This window comes from Nyctereutes procyonoides, unplaced genomic scaffold (assembly GCF_905146905.1).
Source record: "Nyctereutes procyonoides isolate TBG_1078 unplaced genomic scaffold, NYPRO_anot_genome, whole genome shotgun sequence".
Lineage (NCBI taxonomy): Eukaryota > Metazoa > Chordata > Mammalia > Carnivora > Canidae > Nyctereutes > Nyctereutes procyonoides.
Genome location: NW_026575043.1, coordinates 25,993,231 through 26,013,775, shown reverse-complemented (window position 1 = coordinate 26,013,775; position 20,545 = coordinate 25,993,231). Strand labels below are relative to the sequence as shown.

At 37.6% G+C, this 20,545-nt stretch overlaps 1 protein-coding gene across 6 annotated transcripts in view; it reads right to left on the bottom strand.

Annotated features, from left to right (window-relative positions):
• Positions 1-20,545, bottom strand: part of SPIDR (scaffold protein involved in DNA repair) — a 431,589-nt gene that overhangs the window by 243,855 nt on the left and 167,189 nt on the right. For all 6 annotated transcript variants that reach the window (XM_055322515.1, XM_055322518.1, XM_055322516.1 and 3 more), the window contains exon 8: positions 12,214-12,427. In XM_055322515.1, coding sequence (XP_055178490.1) covers positions 12,214-12,427 — 214 coding nt within the window. The remainder of the gene's footprint in view (positions 1-12,213; positions 12,428-20,545) is intronic.

The window sequence follows — 20,545 nt, the reverse complement described above, 5'->3', positions numbered from 1 at the left end:
TAGCTGGTATAAAGAAGGTACTATTGACTGTGCCCCCAAAATCAACCCCAAGACTCCTCATTTTATTACATGGCATCAAAACTCACTTGTTTCCTCAAACCAAAAACTTAGGAGTCTTCCTTGTTTCTTGACTTTCATTCGCATAGCACATCAAACCCATCAGCAAATCCTGTTGCCTCTGACTCCAAAATATATCCCCAAATCTGCTATTTACCATCCTAGTCCAAGTCATCATCTTCCTTACACTTCAGCTACTTCCTGAGCTTCCAAGATGCCTTTACTCTAGCTTTCTGCAGTCTGTCTCCACAAACTTAAAGTGTAAACCAGATCATATCTCTCCTCTCCTGCACAGAAGGGAGGATTCAATACCAGCTATTTATAACATTGTACACAGGTTGTCCAGCCTCACTTGCTGCCACTCCTGCTTCAGAATTTCCACTTCATCCACCATGCCTCTGTGGCCTCTTAGGACATCGTTCATTTGGTCTCTTCTACTTCAAATGCCCTCACAGTCCCTTCCCTTGTTCTTTTCAACTTAGCCTTCATAGCTTGGACAGGGGATCACCAACTCCAGGAAGCTAATCTTGACACTCAGTTTGTGCTCTCCCCAGTGTGTCTATGTGCACACACACACACACACACAACTCTACTGACCTGTCAGTTGTACTGCCCTCCTTCCTCACTGTCCTCACATCGCACATACAGAGTTCTATTTGTATACATCCTACAGTCCTTTATAACTTGTTTATATTACTTTCCTCTTCCACTACACTGTGGGTTCCTTAAGGGTAGAGATTGTTTGTGATTTTGAATACTGTATCCCCATTATCTAGCACAAGGACTATCACAGCATATGTAACATTCAATAAATGCTTAATGAATGTAAAAATAAATGAAATATACTGATATATCCTCTCATTCAAGTAGAGGGCATGAGAAGACTGACAATGTCTTGATGATTATTTAATACTCAACACTGATCATATAGTTATTGAATAGTAGTCTACTGTGTGCCTAGCATTATTCTAATCATTGGAAATACAGTAGGAAGAAAGACTGATTTAAAAGTTTTAGCTAATGCAGTAAGACAGAAACAGGTAAAGAAGCTTAAGTGTCAGGAAGAAAACCACAAAATTATTATCAAAAGTGATATAACCCTAAACAGAAATGTCTTATTACATAAAACAGGCATACAAATAGATAAGTCTGTAGGACCCCAACGAATATGAGTAAAAGTTGAGAAAACGAATTCTCAAAAAAAAAAAAAAATCTGTCAAGTAAATAAGAAAAAGTATTCACTGTGACTAGCAGCAGGTACTCTACTATGAGGTTTACAGATAACTATATCAAGAAATTACAGCAGTGACAGTAACAACAAAATGTATACCCTTTAACCAACTAAAACAGTTCCTAACAACTACTCTGAAAAGCAACCTGAAATATGTACTAAATTATATAGCTGTCCACGTGTATGTCTATTACAGAGTTATTTATGTTAGAAAAAAATATTTACTGCAGACTGATAATATGGAAAAGAATAAAGAAAAATTTATGTAGTGTATATACACTACACTATCATAATGTGTAGTCATTAAAAATATTGAGTGTAGAGGTACCTGGGTGGCTCAGTGGGTTAAGAGTCTGCCTTCAGCTCAGGTCATGATCTCAGGGTCCTGGGATCTACCCCCACACTGGGTTCCCTGCTCAGCAGGAAGCCTGCTTCTCCCTCTCCCTCTGCTGGTCTCCCTTGTTTGAGCTCTCTCTCTCTCTCTCTCTCTCTCTCTCTCTCTCTCAAATAAGTAATTAAAAATCTTTTTAAAAATGCTGTGTGTTTATAGATGTGACTATGGAGATACTGGCAGCAGTGAGAATATTTATAACCTTGACAGGTTACTATGGTAACAATATATTGAAAAGCTCAAAACCTACCATCTTCTCTAAGCAAGAATTTCTTTTCTCTTTTTTTAGAGTAAGTTCCATACCCAACATGGGACTTGAACGCGTGAGCCCAAGATCAAAAGTCACATGCTCTACCAACTGACCCAGCCAGGTGCCCCTCTAAGCAAGAATTTCTACTTTCAGCAATATCCTTATACCATTAGATGAGAGTATAAGCACTTTCATTCAGGTACTGTTTCAAACAGCCCACAATGGGAAACAAACTTAAAAATTCAATATAAGAGACTTTAAATTATGATCTATCCATATAGTGAAATACTAAATACAAAAAGATGATGATACTCATGATAGGTAGATACTCATGATAATGGGGAAAGTCAGATTTCACTCCTTCTCTGGGATTAGGATATATATTCTAAGGGAGGAAAATTATCTGTCACACAATGTACTAACAAATATTTTTGAATGAATGAGTGAATGAGCAGGAAAGGTAGAGGGTATCCTGACTGTCCCTTGATACACTATCACATACTCATCTTTTTTCTGATGTTCATCCTGGCTTTAGATTTGGTAGTAAGTCACATTCAATTAGCCAGATAGTTCTATCTCCCTCTTTCTACAACTAGAATCACATTACATCTTAAAGGAATTCAATAAGAATTTATTGGGTAATACTTAAAGAAGGCTTTAAACTCCTTTGGGTAAGTAGCCATTTTACAACTAAACCCACATTTATTATTAAAGGACAAATGGAAGTGTCTGAAGTCTATTGATTGTTTTTAAAACTGTTTCCATGTTGAAAGTCAGTTTGATTGAACACAAAAGGCTTTTATAGTAGGAAAAAAGCAGATAGCCTACAAGGAAAAAATATTTAAAGGGGAAACTTGTCAAATTTCCATTAAAAGAAAATAGGCATTTTTATTATTTTGGCTTTTGTCTTTTTTCTTAAAGTATCAATTTTTTTTTTTTTTTTTTGAGAGCAGGCGTGTGTACCATCAGGGAAGAGCAGAGGGAGAGGGACAAAGAGAATCCTAAGGCAGACTTCATACCCAGTGCAGAGCCCAACACGGGGCTCAATCCCATGACCCTGAGATCATGATCTAAGGTGAAATCAGGAGTTGGATGCTTAACTGACTGAGCCACCCAGGTGTCCTTAACAATGAGCTAATTTTAAGTGACATCTAGACTAACTTTAGCTAGTATCTGGATAACAAATAATGCAGAAACTTCCAAACTATTAAGACAGATGGCCTAGATCACTGATACCAGCATACTGATAAACTCTTCTTTCGAAACACTTCCCACCCATCTATCTTCCTGAAGCACTTAAAAATTATTATTATGCTTCTTTCTTTAAATTAAAAAGGTATCTTTTTGTGAGAAATCTGTTTTCTGAGAGAAAACAAGACATAATACAATTTAGGAAGCTATTTAGAAGTTTATCAAATTCTCTGAGAGATATATGGGAACAGAAAAAAAAAAAAAAAGGCAGCTGCTTCAGTAAGACCCAGACCTAAAAACATTCCAAAGTCAAATGATAATAACTCATCCACTTATAAGGTTGAAGGAGCCAGCGGAATTTGGAATTTTTTTGTAAAGATAAATCTTTGCAGATAACCTTGATCTAAATTTACTTCTCATGAATTCAAAAGTGTCTCACATTCAATACCTCTAAAGTATCTTTCCTAAAGAACATTCACACTTAGACAATATTTTTTTTTACTTAAAAAATGCATCATTTAATAAATGTTTTTTAAGGGGCGGGGGGAAGGGGCAGAGGGAGAGAGAGAGAATCTTAAGCAGGCTCTGAGATAATGACCTGAGCTGAAATCAAGAGCCAGTTGCTTAACCAACTGAGCCATTCATGTGCCCCAGAATGTATTTTAAAATATACAGATGCCCACAAAAATATTAGAAGTTGAAGAGGGAGGAGATTAAAAACAAAGACTACCAAATTGCCCTTTACCCCACAGATGAACTTAGACTCTACTGAAAACAAGACCTAAAATACACAAAGGGGCAAAACTAGGGTGAGAAAGGAAAAGATGCTTAATAAGGACAGATTTCTGAAGGAAGACAGACTCTAGGTTATGGATTAGAACCCTGGTGTGCTGATACATGCTGCCATTGACTCCATCAGCATAAGGAAGGGAGGAGTATCCTACCAGAGTCTTACCCAGAGACTGGTTTTTAGTCCTGTTCCATGAATTCACAAATTTAACATGCTGCCAAAAAATGGTGCTGGGACTCCTGAGTAGTCATTTGGGGGGAAGAATGCAATTCCTATTTTATCTAATTATATAAATATAAATTCCAATAGTCAAAGATTAAACGTAAAATTTTGTTCCAAACACCATTTGTTGAAGATATTGTCTTTTTTCCATTGGATATTCTTTCCTTTGTCTAGGTACTTATCCAAAGGATACAAAAATGGTGGTTCAAAAGGGTGCATGCACCCCAATGTTTATAGCAGCAATGCCACAATAGCAAAAATATGGAAAGAGCCCAGATTCATCAACAGATGAATGGAAAAAGAGAATGTAGTATATATACATACAATGGAGTATTACTCAGCCATCAAAAAGAATGAAATCTTGCCATTTGCAATGACATGGATGGAACTAGAGGGTATTATGCTAACCGAAATAAGTCAGAGAAAGACAAATACCATATGATTTCACTTATATGTGGAATTTAAGAAACAAAATTAATGAACATAGGGGAAGGGAAGGAAAATTAAAATAAGATAAAAATAGAGAGGGGCACACACCGAAAGAGATTCTAACTATAGGAAACCAACTGAGGGCTGCTGGAGGAGTGGTGGGTGAGAGATGGAGTAATTGGGTGATGGACATTAAGAAGGACTTGATGGAATGAGCACTGGGTGTTATATGCAACTGACGAATCAGGAAATTTTACTCAAAATTAATAATACCTACTTGTTAAGTATTGCTAATTTAAACAAAATAAAAAAATAAAAAAATGAAAAAATTTTAAAGTAATTAATCCATAAAAGTATAAGAATAAAACAGAATAAATTTTTAATCTCACAACAAAAAAGATCTTAACTTCTTTATCATCTACAATATAAAATATAGATAACTACAAAAGATAGATAAATTCAGTCATAGAGGGACACCTGGGTGGTTCAGCGGTTTGAGGGTGCCAAGCGCCCTCAGCCTTCGGCTTAGGGCATGATCTCAGAGTCCCAGGATCCAGTCCCACACCGGGCTCCCTGCATGGAGCCCACTTCTCCCTCTATCTGTGTCTCTGCCTCTCTCTTTCTCTCATGAATAAATACAATATTAAAAAAAAATTAGTCATGGACTAAATTTAAGAAACAAAAAAAGACTACCCCGCTTTTCAAAAACAAAAATTCCCCCTAACCCCTAAAAAACGATGAAAGACTAACAAGAAACTGGGAGAAAACTCATTGTAATGTATATGATTGACAAGGAACTGTTTTTATTATTTCTAAAGAGTTGATAGAAATCACTAAGATAAAGATGAATAATCCAAGAGAAGACAAGTAAAAAGTCATTAATAGGCATTTCATAAAAAATAAAATATAAATGGTTCTTAAACACAGGGACTGAAGCCTAAGCCCATATTACAGTAAAAGAAATGCAAATTAAAATTACAAATTCCATTTTTTAAATTGGTGATCAATACAGTAGGTTAGTAAAAGGTAAATAGGCACTTTATAGACTGTTATTAGAAATGCAAAATGGTGCCATTTAATAATGTTTACTCTAAAATTAAAGAGGTATATATTCTCTGATCCAGCAATAATACTTAGAGAAATTCATCTTACAGCTCTTCTTCACACATGTAGAAAATGATGTAGTCCTGTTTGTAGTAGCCAAAGAGGAGGAGCAACCTATATGTTCATCCGAAGAGTCTGACTAATAATGGTATCTTTAAATTAGAAATCAGTGCAAAAAGAATGTAGCAACTATTTATATACTAGTATGTTGTTACTGAATAATCTCCAAGACACATTTTTACAATAGAAGCATGGTACAAGAGTATTGTTGGATACCATTTTTGCAAAAAAAGAATAATGGCAGGAAATACATAAGTGAGTTTATATTATACATGCATGTTATATAGTGAGTGTGTCACACACACACAATCTCTGAATGGTATGTAAGAAACTGGCATTGATGGCTTCTTTAGGGATGAGAACTGAGTGGCTAGGGAGAGCAAGTATGGGAAGAAGACTCTTGGTTCACTGTATATCTTCGATACCTTTTGAAATCTGTTATATGCTTTAAATACCAATTAAATATTTTTTAAATGGAAGGGGAAAACCCATACTAAAGGTATGGAGAGTTAGAGGCACTAGGATGTTATAGGGACCTACGTAATGATTCTGAGTTCAACTTTATCCACTTATTTAAGGAAAAGATAAATCAACATGATATATCACATCAACAAGAGAAAGCATAAAAACCATATGATCATTTCAATAGATGCAGAAAAAGCATTTGACAGAGTAAACACCCATTAATGATAAAACCTTCAACAAGGTAGTGTTAGAGGAAGCATATCTCAACATAATAAAGGCCATCTATGAAAAACCCAGAGCTAACTTCCTACTCAATGGTGAAAAACCGAAAGCTTTTCCCCTAAAGTCAGGAACAAGAAAAAGATGTCCTCTCATCACTTTTATTCACCACAGTAATCAATAACAAAAGAAATAAAAGGAATCCAAATTGGTAAAGAAGAAGTAAAACATTCACTACTTGTAGATGGCATGGTATTACTTTTGGAAAACCCTAAAGACTCCATCAAAAAACTATTAGAACTGATAAGTAAATTCAGTAAGCTTCAGGATACAAAATCAACATACAGAAATCTGTTGAACTTCTATACACTAATAATAAAGTAGCAAAAAAGTACTTATGGAAACAATCCCATTTACAATTGTACCAAAAGAATAAAATATGTAGGAATAAACTTCACCAAAGAGGTGAAAGACCTGTACTCTGAAAACTGTAAAACACTGATGAAAGAAACAACATGACACAAAGAAATGAAAAAACATTCCATGCTCATGGATTGGGAGAACAACTATTGTTAAAATGTTGATACTACCAAAGCAATCTACAGATGTAATGCAATCTCTATCAAAATACCAACAACATTTTGCATGGAAATAGAACAAATAATCCTAAAATGTATATGGAACCACAAATGAACCTGAATAGCCACAAAAGACCTTGAATAGACCTTTAAAAAAAGAACAAAACTGGTATCATAATTCCAGATTTCAAGATATACTATGAAACTATTATAAATCAAAATAGTATGGTACTGGCACAAAAGCAGATACACAGATCAATAAAACAAAATAGAGCTCCTGGAAATAAACCCATGATTATATGGTTAATTAATCTATAACAAAGGACACAAGAATATGTACTGGGAAAAAGATCGTCTCTTCAACAAATAGTGTTGGGAAAACTGAACAGCAACATGCAAAAGAATGAAACTGAACCACCTTCTTACACCATACATAAAAATAAACTCAAAATGGATTAAAGAATTAAATATGAGACTAGAAGCCATAAACATCCGAGAAGAGAGCACAGGCAGTAATTTCTTTGACATTAGCTATAGCAACATTTTTCTAGCTATGTCTTCTGAAGCAAAAGAAACAAAAGCAAAATAAAACATAAGGACAACATCAAATTAAAAAGGTTCTAAAGAAATTAAAAAATAAGCAATGCCTGGGTGGCTCAGTGGCTGAGTGTCTGCGTTTGATTCAGGTCATGATCCCGGAGTCCCAGGATCAAGTCATAACATTGGATTCCCCACAGGGAGCCTCCTTCTCCCGCTGGCTGTGTTTCTACCTCTTTCTCTGTATCTCTCATGAATATATAAAATTAAAATCCTTAAAAAAAAGAAGAAGAAATTAAAAAATAAGCTTCTGCACAGTGAAGGAAACAACAAAACAAAAAGACAATTTATTGAATGGAAAAAGATATTTGCAAATGACATATCCAATCAAGGGTTAGTATCCAAAATATATAAAGAACTTATTTATAACTCAACACTAAAAAAAAAATAATCCAACTAAAAATGGGCAGAAGACATGAACACTTTTTCAAAGAAGACAGACCGGTGGCCAACCAACAGATGAAAAGATGCTTGACATCACTAATCATCAGAGAAATGCAAATCATCTCATCTGTCAGAATAGCTAAAATAAAAAACACAAGAAACAACAGGTGTTGGCGAGGATGTGTGCACTGCTGGTGGAAATACAAAGTGGTATGACCACTGTAAAAAACCGTATGGAGATTCTTAAAAATAGGGGGCTCCCTGGGTGGCTCAGCGGTTTAGCACCGGCCTTCAGCCCAGGGCGTGATCCTGGAGACCCGGGATTGAGTCTCACATCGGGCTCCCGCATGGAGTCTGCTTCTCCCTCTGCCTGTGTCTCTGCCTCTCTCTCTCTCTCTCTCTCACACACATTGGGCTCCCGCATGGAGTCCACTTCTCCCTCTGCCTGTGTCTCTGCCTCTCTCTCTCTCTCTCTCTCTCTGTCTCTCATGAATAAATAAAATAAAATCTTTAAAAAAAATTAAAAACAGAATTACCATATGACCCAGTAATTCCACTACTGGGTATTTACCCCCAAAATACAAAAATAATTCAAAAAGCCATATGCACCCCTTTGTTTATTGCAACATTATTTACAATAGCCAAAATATGGAAGCAATCTGTGTCCATTGGTAGATGAATAAAGAAGATGTGGTGTGTGTATATATGTACATGTATAATTCAGTCATCAAAAAGAAGGAAATCAAATGTAGAATTTAAGAAAAGAAACAAGCAAACAAAGAAAAAAGAGACAAAAAAACGGACTCAACTATAGAGAACAAACTGGTGGTTACCAGAGGGGAGGTTGTTACAGTTATGGGTGAAACAGGTGGAGAGGATTAAGAGTTCTCTTCTTGTAGTGAGCACTCAGTAATGGACAGAATTGCTGAATCACTATATCATATACCTGAAACTAATGTAAAACTATATGTTAATTATACTGGAATTAAAATAAATAAATAAAATTTTAAATATATACATAAATAAAACGAAGAAAACCTGTAGGGGCAAAAGCCTGGATCCAGAGCCCACCAATGTTTCTAAATGCATCTCCAAATATAAACATGCTAGAGTCTTCAGTGTCTCACTGTAAAAACTCAGCATCACTTGAATATACATTTTTTGTTGAAATAATAATAAATGAAAATATAAACTGTTGTATACTGATAAAGATAAAATTAGGACACACTGCAAAAATCTAATACTGTCAATATCACTGAATTTTACTATAAGCTTCCAGAAAGACTTCCAATAAAAGAGCAGAAAGAATACAAGAAATTACAAGAACAAGACCGTTAGGAGGAGCACTGTCAGGATAGGCGGGAAATTGCTCACTCATTCCATAGCAATATTCTAAACTAAAATACTTTGATACATCTGATTGTGAAAAACAAAGTAGGAAAGTACAATAAATGATTTGGAAGGAGGTAGTTTCCAATTTTAGATATGGGACCCAAGGAAGGACCTTTGAGAAGGTGACATCTGAGTAAACACCCAGAGAAGGCTAAGAAAAGTGCAACCATGCAGACATGGTGAGGTGTAGGATACAATACTGCAGCACAGGCAGTGGCAAGAACCCAGGCCCCAAGGGGAAAGTGGCCTGGAACCTGAGGATCAGAGTGGAGCTAGGGTGGCTAAGATGGACCTGGGGAAGGAGAAGGGTGTGGGAGATAAGATCCCAGAGCTCAGGAGGGGTTTGTGTATGAAGTGAGCAGATACTGGGGCACATGGAGCCCAAAAGTGGTATGACAACTTCTAAATTCATAGCTTTGCTTCTTCAGTCATCTTGGAAGAGACAAGAGAGCAAGGAAAAAAGCAAGGAGATGATTTAAGAAACTACTGTAACAATCCAGAAGACAGATAATGATTACCTGGAAGTTTGCTGACAGAGAGGTGGCAAGAGTGCTGGAACCTGTGTGCATTTGGAAGTGGAGCCAACAGGAGGTTCCCACAGGCAGAAGGGAGATTATGAGAAAGAGTTGTTGAGGACATGTAGAGAACTGCAAGAAGGTGGTTTCCACTTCCTAAGAAGGGGAAGAGTGGAGAAAAGGAGGGAGGGTCAGGAACTTGATCCTGCCATGCTCTCAGCACCCACACAGAGCCATGGCCGAGGCAGTAAGAAATGGTGCTCTGGTGATGGAGAGTTTGTGAAGTGATCAGTGTACAGCTGACATTTAAAGCTACAAGATGAAGTGAAAGCACCAGGGGGGTGAGGTGGACAGGACAGAGAAGCGTTTTGTACTGGCCCAGCAGCACTTTAGCAGTGAGAAGCCAGAAAGGCATGAGGAGGAACACAGAGGAGGCAGGGAAACAAAGTAGGAGTGAGCACTGCCCTGCAGGGAGACATGATGGCCACACAAGTGACCATGGGAGAAGCAGTGTGGGTGTCACTGCCAACGCCACAGGTCTGGGAGTGCTAGGCTGGAAGCCTGAACAAACAGGCTAAGTAGTGAATGGGGCGGCAACATGGCCCTTGTGGGAAGACGAAGTACAGTCAAGACAAATTAAAAAAACATTTTTAACATGGTAGAAAAATAATGGCATGATTTTAGGATGATGAAAAAATTCAGAACAAATTAATGGCATTGTATTGTTCTTTTTTAAGATTTTACTTATTTGAGAGAGAAAGAGCCAAAGCACAAGCCATGCGGGAGAGGCGGAGGGAGATGCAGACTTCCTTCCCACTGAGCAGGGAGCCCGATCGTGGGCTTGATCCCAGGACCTGAGCCCAAGGCAGACACTTAACTGACTGAGCACCCAGGCGCTCCATTGGCACTGTATTCTTGAGTAAGCTACACAGACTGATGGTTGGTCATTACAACATTATTCATAATATCCTAAAACTGAAGATGCCTAACTAACAGATGGATTAATTGCATAAATTAATACAATGGAATTCTTTATAGCAATAAAAATGAACAAACTGCTAAAATGTAACAAAAGTGATGAATCTCACAAGTATAAAATTAAGTGAGAAGAGTCAGGCAAAAGAGAATACATATTGTATGATTACTGTATGGTTCTATTTATATGAAATTCTCAAACATTGTATGGTAAGTCAGGATCATAGTCACTGGTGTGGAAGGGAGAGGAAGTAAACGAGAAAGGGGTTGGGGTGGCCTCAGGTATGCACTGCATTCTATTTCTTTGATTGTATGGAAATTACCTAGTCCCTCTGTGATTATTTGTAGAAATATATACTTAAAATTTTATGTATGATCCTGTATATATCTTATACTAGTCAATAAAAGATATATTTAAAAAAATAAAATAAAATGCAGGTTACCCTATGATATCTGTAGCCTATCAGTGGAAGAATTTAAGTAAAGAGTGAGAATTACTCACTGTGGACACAGCAAAAAATGATTCCTTCTTTGGGAGGGATGTTTAACTTCTAAAACCTGTAAGTCAACTTCAAAACTAAGAATTTGACAGATGAATGAAACTTCTAAAAATCTGCCAACAACATCAACAATTAGTGCTTAATATAAGGCGGTTCAAACATTCCCTCAAAAATAGTAAGATTCTTCTTTTTGTAGTAAAAAAATAACACCCTATGGAGAAGAAAGCAAACATACATCCTTAAAAATAATTTCTGATCCATTAATGACCATTTGTGCTCCTAAAGATCAAACTTTCCTATGTCTTACTTTATGCTTTTCATCCTTCTCTAAGTAATTAGCAAAGAAATATTAAATTAATGTGCATTATCATTTTGTCACATAATGCCTCTACCAAAATTTTATTTCTAAGAAAGAAAAAAACAAAAACAGCCAGATTTACAATTCGTCACTTAGACAGGAATTTTTTTTTTTTTTAAGATTTTATCTATTTATTCGCAAGAGACACACAGAGAGAGGCAGAGACACAGGCAGGGGGAGAAGCTCCCTGTGGGGAGCCTGATGAGGGACCTGAGCCGAAGGCAGAAGCTTAACCACTGAGCCACCCAGGAATCCCTAGACAGGAATCTTGATATGGTTGTTTCACCCTCACCCCTCACCCTCAAATTATAAAAAATTTACTGCCAAAAGTAAAAACAAGCATTCAAATACAGTTTGGTGCTTCTGTTACATAAATCTATGTCAAATCTTGGCTTCCTTCTCCTGGCATTTCTCCATAATAAAGTGACAAAAATGTTCATCATAAGAATATTTTTTGAGACAAACTCACAGTTAGTGGCTGCTGGAATCAGTTCTTTATACTCACCAGGGAGGGTAGATAAGGATGATGTCTTGGGGATGTCCCTTGAGGTGGTGAGCAATTTCCTTGGTGAACAGAACCTTTAGGATAGTCCTGGGGGCCTCACCTTGAGAAGAGCTGTTGGCCTGCAGCCCTGCTAAATGCTCACACATGGCAACTTGGATGGCGCATTCCTCATGCAGCTCCAGAATTTTTACAATTAACACACCAGATCTTCTACCTATAAGGTAAAGGGGAGAAAAAGCAAAATGAAGTATAATAAACATATGGTCCATCTGTGGAAAAAAAAAGCTATTAAGATAGCTTTATCACCTTGAGAAAATGGACTGTGTACTTTTGCAATGTAAAGTATGGACTCTAACACATTCACTGTAACACCTTTTTAATTAAGATAACGAGTGTCGCATTTTAAACAACATAAAAAGCAGTCTTTCATCATAAAGAAATAGTCTTACATATACAAACTCAGACCCATCATTTCACAGAGCATGTTTTTATACCAAAACTTTAACTCCTCTGATAACCACAAGAAAGGGAGTATAACAACTTATTGATCCTTCTTTCTTATATGCTCCCTCCACCTCATTACCTGCTTTGATTCTCTACTTTAGAAATGATACAGGAGACTTGCTGGTTGCAACTGTTCTAATGATCATAAACGTTAAGGGTAAGGATTCTTGAAGAATGCTGAATATTAGGGCTCGATATTTAAATAGGTGCAATTTAATCTGAATTGGCTCTCTGATTAATTAAGTTGGTCAAATTAGATAGCATTTCAACACCTCAATTTTCTCATGTATAAAATGGGGATCATGTCACCTGCCTCAAAGAACATTTTTAAGAATGAAATGAGAACTGAGGTTGACAGTGTGTGTAACCTAAAACCTTGATGTGTCCCAGAAACTGTGCCAAGCACCAGGAGACCTAAATAAGGATGCATTGTTACTGTTGTAAGAGCAGAAAACTGTTAATAAGAGCAGAAAACTGGACCCAGCACAAATCTGTAGAAGGGTAAACCATGCTGTGTGCACACAACAGAACACTATGCAGTTAGCAACGGTGGGCGTGGGCCGGGTCTATATGTATCAGCATGGAGAGAACTCGGAAACAAGAGGGGATAAACAAGATAGGAGAGTAGGATACCCATAACATTATTTTTTAACACAGAAAACAATAAAATATTGTTGCAGATATATATATGTAGCACAAGTATGTAAATATGACTAGCAGGATACACAGAAACACATCCCAAAGGAGAGAGAGAGGAACATGACTCAGGATTTCACACTTAATGTGTCACATTGTTTCTATTATAAAAATATGTGAATCAAAAAAAGACAAAAAATTAAAATGTTATTAATTCCAGGAGATGAGTACACTTAGGTTTTTCTATTACTTTGTTTCTTAATTTAAAAAAATGAAATAACAAAAACTAAGTGTCTCCTGTGGTACCCTGCTAAAAACATAATGGACACTGATACAAGTTTCTCTACCACTTTAGCCAACTAGTTAATAGTGAATAACAAAAATTAATATTTAGATAGCACCAAAGTTTTAGTTATATAACTTAATTGCATTTCCACTTCTTTCTCCCCTTCACTTTCTCATTTTCCACTCACCCCTAATTTTCCATTCCTTCCTTTCTCTAAGTGCCAACAGCATGTGTTCACATATTAAGCAAGGCCACACCACTAAGCACCATGTTGAACTGCTGTTTCCTAAGGTATGTACCTATCTTGCTACTATTTCTTAAGGTAGGGAAGGAAACAGAATGGGGGAAGGATATGAATAAGCACGTCAGGCTGGTGGTACTAGTCACTGTGGGGTGGGTGGGGTGGGTGGAGGAATGAAAACAAGTACCACAGAAAGGCACTACTAACTAGGAGGTAGGCACAGAGTCTCTTCTGCACAACAGCTGTTACTTTAATAAAGTGGTTCATCCTCAGGTGGTGAACAGGAGAAGTCAGGATAACATAAAGATCAGTCTGGTTCATGCACCATTTTTCCCATGCAGGGCAGCCCGAGCAATGGTTGGAAAACTAGGTTCTTCAGCAGCAAAGAGAAACGCCCTAGGTTTAGGGGCTGTGCTAGCCAGAGCAGCATTCATGCACGTATTTGCAGAATTCTTAAAACATGCACCTGCAGTCAGGGCTCATCCCCAAAACTATGCAGGAGGCAAGGCAGCCGTCCCATCACCAGTGAGAGCAGCTGCTGTTCAGAACAAAGAAGGCCCAGGAAGCCAGGTGGTCCGTGGGAGCTCGGGTCGGCCCCGGCAGCCTGCGGCCACGCTCACTCACCTGCCTAAGAAGCACAAGCTCCCTCCTTGGGTGCTAGCTATTACCTTGTACAGCTCTAAAAGTAAAATGGGTTTTTAGTGGTCTGCCCAACTGACAGGCCCCAAAGACCTTCAACAGATTTTATAAAGGCAAACACTGTAGAAACACAGCTATCATGGCAGAAATACCGATATACCTAAGAAGAATCATACTGTTCCTAACTACACTCTGAAGATTTTTATGATATCTCCCGGCAATATTCCTCAACTATGATATCTACTGAGGATATATAGCGTGAATAGCTTGTAAGACAAACACGCTTCATGGCATTACTGCCACCGCGGTGCAGGCCCTGCGGCACGGAGCAGACGTGCTGGTGCCACCCCGCAGCCCAGTATACCGCGGCACGGGACACGCACACTGTATGGCATTACCATCACCGCAGTCACGAAGCCCTGAAGTGTAGAACACACGCCTTATGGCCCTACTGTTAGAACCCTGGTGTGCCGCAGTGTGAACACCCCATCTGGTAACCGTCCCACGTGTGGCAGAGCAGAATGAACAGACCGTGTGGTACCAGCGCCTGAGTGCTGGTGCACCACAGCATGCCTGGGAACGCACATCGGCTCCGACAGGGCCACAACGGCACAATCTTCTCCAAGAAGTGACCTCAACCCTCTCATACAGGATGTTTTCCAACACAGCCTTGGGAGAAACCAGTGGCCTGCCTTCCCTAAAGAAATTAAAGCTGCAGAATTTCCACTTTGTGTGAGGGATAAAAAAGTAAAAAACAACCTAAAACAAACCGTATTTGAGGCAAGCTTTCAATCAGGGTATAAGAAATACTGGTTTTACAAATTAAAATTAAGTGGGTGGGACATAAAAGGCACTTGTGTGACAGCAAGGCAGCATTTTCCATACATGCTGTAAGACGCAGCCGAAACCTTACGTCGGCCAGGAAGGGTTTACTGAATCCCAGCCAGAAGCAACTACTCCTTCCCTTTTGAAATCCTCAAATACCTTATCTGTACTTATGTTCTTTTCAACAATGTCCTCATTTTTAAATAGATACAGCATTAGCCCTTCTCAAGAACGCTGAAAACATCAATAGAGAAAACACAGAAAGCCAGCAGTACTGGGCCTGCTCATCACATATGCAGAGTAAGGGCAGCCGCTGTCACCATGGTCACTGCCATTCCTACTCACTTCCCAAGGCATTTTCAAATCCATTATCATACTTCACCTACAATAACCCTATGAAATAGGTAAGGAAGATATTAATCTCCCTTTTTAGGCAGATAAGCAAGCTAAAAAAGTTACTTGCTCACATGATTTTCTTAAGATCACAGAGAATTACTGGCCGGTCTAATCCTAGAAATTGAATGTCCTTACAAGTCACTGACTAAACTGTCTCTTGGGTAAATGCTGGTTAGGAAAATGTGAGTGATGCTTTTTTCCTATTTTACTATGTTAAAACGTAAGACTTGCTTAAAACGTAAAGAAAGCACATCCAGTTGAGAAGCAGAGGCTGCTGCTATGGCTGGACGTGGTCAAAATGTCAACACTGATCAATGTACTGTAAAAGAGGAGGATAACTTTGTCACAGAACTAAACACTGAACAGTAAGTGCCACAAAGATTGAATGGAGAGCATAAATATTAATATGTAACACCAAAGACTTCTAATGATTAAGAAATAGGAATAAAAGGATTCATACAGAAAGTATACAATGTGAGATAGTAATTTCTATCCATATATATGATAGCAGACAAAACAGTTCTTAGTTCAAAGGGAAAATTTTTAACCTAAAGGCTAACATTTGCCAAATGAATGAATGATTTATCAGCTAACCTTTCTTTTCTTTTTTTTTAAATTTATGATAGGCACACAGTGAGAGAGAGAGAGGCAGAGACATAGACAGAGGGAGAAGCAGGCTCCATGCACCGGGAGCCCAACGTGGGATTTGATCCTGGGTCGCCAGGATCGCGCCCTGGGCCAAAGGCAGGCGCTAAACCGCTGCGCCACCCAGGGATCCCGTATCAGCTAAAAAAAATTCTTTAAAAATTCTGGTCTTAAATGACTGAGAGGCCATAAAAGAATCAAATAAATGATAAAAAAAAAATGTATCTGAGACTACTGGGTTAAATGACTTATTTGAAATATACAGGTATTTACTTGGAATGTACAAGGAGCCAAGGTCCATTTACATGCAGTTCAATTCAAATTCTCCTAAGGAGGTTATGTTGGTAAATTAATATATATTATGATGATAACTTTCAAGAACATTTATACAAGAAATACATATAAGAAATTGATAAAAACTATGTAAGAAAGTACCAAGTGAAATGAGTTAGCATGTGGGGAGAGATAATGAAATGATCTTCCTACAGAGGACAGAAACACCTGTAAGTTTTTCTAAGAGAAACACTTTTCATAAAGCACTACAAGTTACTCCATTTAATTACCCAAACATTAGCTACATAGTAATTTGGAATTTCACTTTAGGTTATTACTCTGTCTCTCTTTACCTTCAGATGTATCCCATTAGGCTAATCTATACAGTGTCTTGCTTTAAAGAATATGGCCTACTATTCTGTGAAACTGGTATTTTTTCTTTCCTTTGGGCCTAAACCACCAATAAGTGCCCACCATTCCTTTTTCCCTCAGTCCTCACCCATCATGTACTTACACACAAAGACACAGGAAGACAGACAGACACACACACACACACATACACACACACAGAGGTTGGGGGTACAGCACAGCAAGCCTCAGGGATGGACATCAGGGGATTTTAAAGTCCCCCTGCTTCCAGTACAGGTAGGAGCTGTCCCTTAACAGATACTCCAACACGGTTAACATTAGCTGTGATTGTTACAACTCTCCTGGTTGTACTCACTCTGGATTACGGTAGTATAATCAAGTCACATTTTACTCTTTTTAAAGGTATTTTATAGCTTTTCCCCCCGCTCCTCAAAATGATATGCGCCTCTAGTACCAAAATGGTCCTACGTGTATGCTTTTGTTAATAACTTGTGAAATTTTAAATAGTACCTTTCATTAACTCGTCCTGTTCTATTAACTTCCAGTGCATGCATGTGTGTGTGTGTGTGTGCGTGTGTACACAGATACACAAAATATATGAATTTATACTTATGTATAAAACCAAAGACTTTAAATGTTTAAAGAAACAGGAATAAAAGAATTCATATAGAAAGCATACCACAGGATCTAGTAATTTCTATCCATATATATATATATATAATATATATATATATGAATAGCAGCTAAAACAGTTCTTAAAAATGGAAATCCCAACCTTGTAAAATGAAAAAGGCCTAGAATCCTAGGAGTACATTTGAATATCTCTATCCTCAAGTTCAAATGATTGGCTACAGTGCTTCTTATGCTCAGTTAGGCTCTCCAAATGCCAAAAGAAACAGGATGGTATTCTGGTGGCTTCAATATCCCCACTAGACGTCTCAGCTTTCCCCAAAAGTTCATTCCATCCCTCCAGGGAAGAGTCCACTCCTATTCTGGCTGAGAAAAAAAAAATGCAGTCTGACTGGGCCTGGTGGCAGGCGAGAGGAGATCAGATGACAACGGTCAAGCAGAGAAAAGACAAGGTCTTACACCATTGTGTAGACTTGGGTTATTTCCTCCGACTATGATGGGAAGCCAAAGAAGAAGGCACATAATCTGCTTTACTGAGTACAGACTGAGGACAGAAAGGAAGACGCAGCCCAGTTGGGAGGCTACTATGGCCAAAAAAAAAAAAAAAACAGGTGGCCTTGATGGGGAGAATACTGGTAATGAAGACATCAGTTTTGGATATATTAAGATGAGATGAGATGTGTCTTAGTTATTACAATAGCCTGGCCCTAACTGACTTCTCCAGTCTAGTACCTGGCCATTCTAATCTATACTACGTAAGGCCTACTACAGGGCTCTTTTTATGTATAAGTTTAATAATAGCCACCCCTGTGCTTGAACCCTTTGGTTATCCACTTGATAAAATCCAAACTACTTTCCATTATATAGAAATATCTTTGTTACTTTATCTCTTGCCAATCTAACCTCAAATTCCCCAGCTCTACTCAAGTATTTATAATTATTTCTATAATTTCTATAATAATTTCCTTACTTTTAAGAAGTTTCATCACCATCTCCCTGGTGAACTCCCTGAACCCAACTTTCTTTTCCCATCCAGATGAGTTTGTTACTCTTCTTTATGTTATCATTGCACATCTCACTTACCATTATTTTCACACATAAAATGAATAGTTTTGTCTACTAAACCATGAACTCAATGCAGTATCTGAGTCAGTACTAATAAATACGTATGGATAAGTCAACTCTACTACAAATTGATGTAAAGAATGTTGGGAACTATTTTATTAGTCTTAGTTTCATTGTTAACCAAGATGATTTTCCCTTACCTCAACTGGACGTGATATGCATCCAAAGAATGTAAATTAACTGTGATTCAAGTGCTGCTCTAAGAAGAAAAATTAACAATATATTCCAAAATCAAATCCAAGTGATGTTTTATCTATTCACTATTTGTATCTGAAAACCACTGTTTTCTTCATTAACATGCAATGAAATCTTAATTTTGTTGTTCGTACATAATCATACTATCTTTTCTTTTGAGAGGTTATAACTATGCCTAATTTTACCAAGGATTCCCAGATATCTAGCAATATTATGGTCCTGTGAGTATTCAATGTGTGAGACTCTTATTAGTTGCAAAATTGATTATTGTTTGTTAAATAAAAGCTAGTTTCTGAGTAAATTTTATAAGCTGCCATCAGATTCTTTTCATAGATAATTTCACAATAAAACTCAAAAAGCTCCAAAGCAGGAGGTCCAGGTTGCCTAAAAACTATATTCTGAAGAAATTCACATCTTTACCCTGTAAACAGCAAAATTACTTTTTGTTTAAAATTTATGTTCTCCCATAAAATTTTAAGTCATCTGGCAATGATGAACAGACACATTTGTTAACCACAAGTGCTTACTGAACTATAAACAATTGTGCTTTCACTTCTTGATTCCACATTTTTTTTTTGCCTTTTCACCCAGTTTAAAATATTCTTCACCAAAAGCCACAATAATCCTAAGCATGAAACAGAAATCTGAAACCCAACTCTTAAAAAAAAAAAAAGAAAGAAAGAAAAAGCCTAGATAATACTGACCAGGCGATTGGAATGTTCATTGCAGTCTGAAGCAATGAAAACAATCAGAATTTAGCAAAGCCACGTAGAATCACAGTGTCACAGGACTACCATCAGAAACATTACTGTGACTTTTTCTGCCGAGGCAGCCTACTGTTTTGGGAGAGGGTGAAAAGGCAATAAATGGTCCAGTTTTTTAAGAAATCTAGGTAAGGAAAAAGTATAAAAAGGTTCCAGGAAGACAATGGATCCCTAAGCAAAGTTTATATAAAAAACGGACAAGAGAGATATTCTGGATTGAATGTTTGTGCCCCCCATAAATTCATATGTTGAAGTCCTAACTCTCTGTGTGGCTGTATTTGGAGATAGGACCTCCAAAGAAAGTAATTAAAGTTGAATGAGGCCATTCGGTGTGGCTCAGATCTAACAGATTAGTGTCCTGGTAAGAAGAGGCACCAGCAATCCCAATCTCTCTCTACCAAGCATAGAGCAAAGGCTACAAGACCACACAACCAGATACCTGCTGCCTACAAACAAGGAGGAGCAGAGCTCTCACTTGAGAAAATGACCATGGTAGCACCCTGATCTTGTACTTCTAAGCTTCTAGAAGTGTGAGAAAAAAAATTCTGTTGTTTAAGCCACATAATCTATGGTATTTCGTCATGGCAACTCAAACTGGGTATGGCTGTAACAAATACCTAAAAATGTGAAGCGGCTTTAGAGCTGAGTTAGAGGCTAGAGGAGTTCTAAGGTGTATTCTAGAAATATATATGTTAAGGATAATTCTGGTGGGACATCAAACAGAAATGAAGAGGAGATTATTAGAAACTGGAGGAAAGGGGATTGCTATGAACTGAATGTTTGTATCCCACCAAAATTCATATG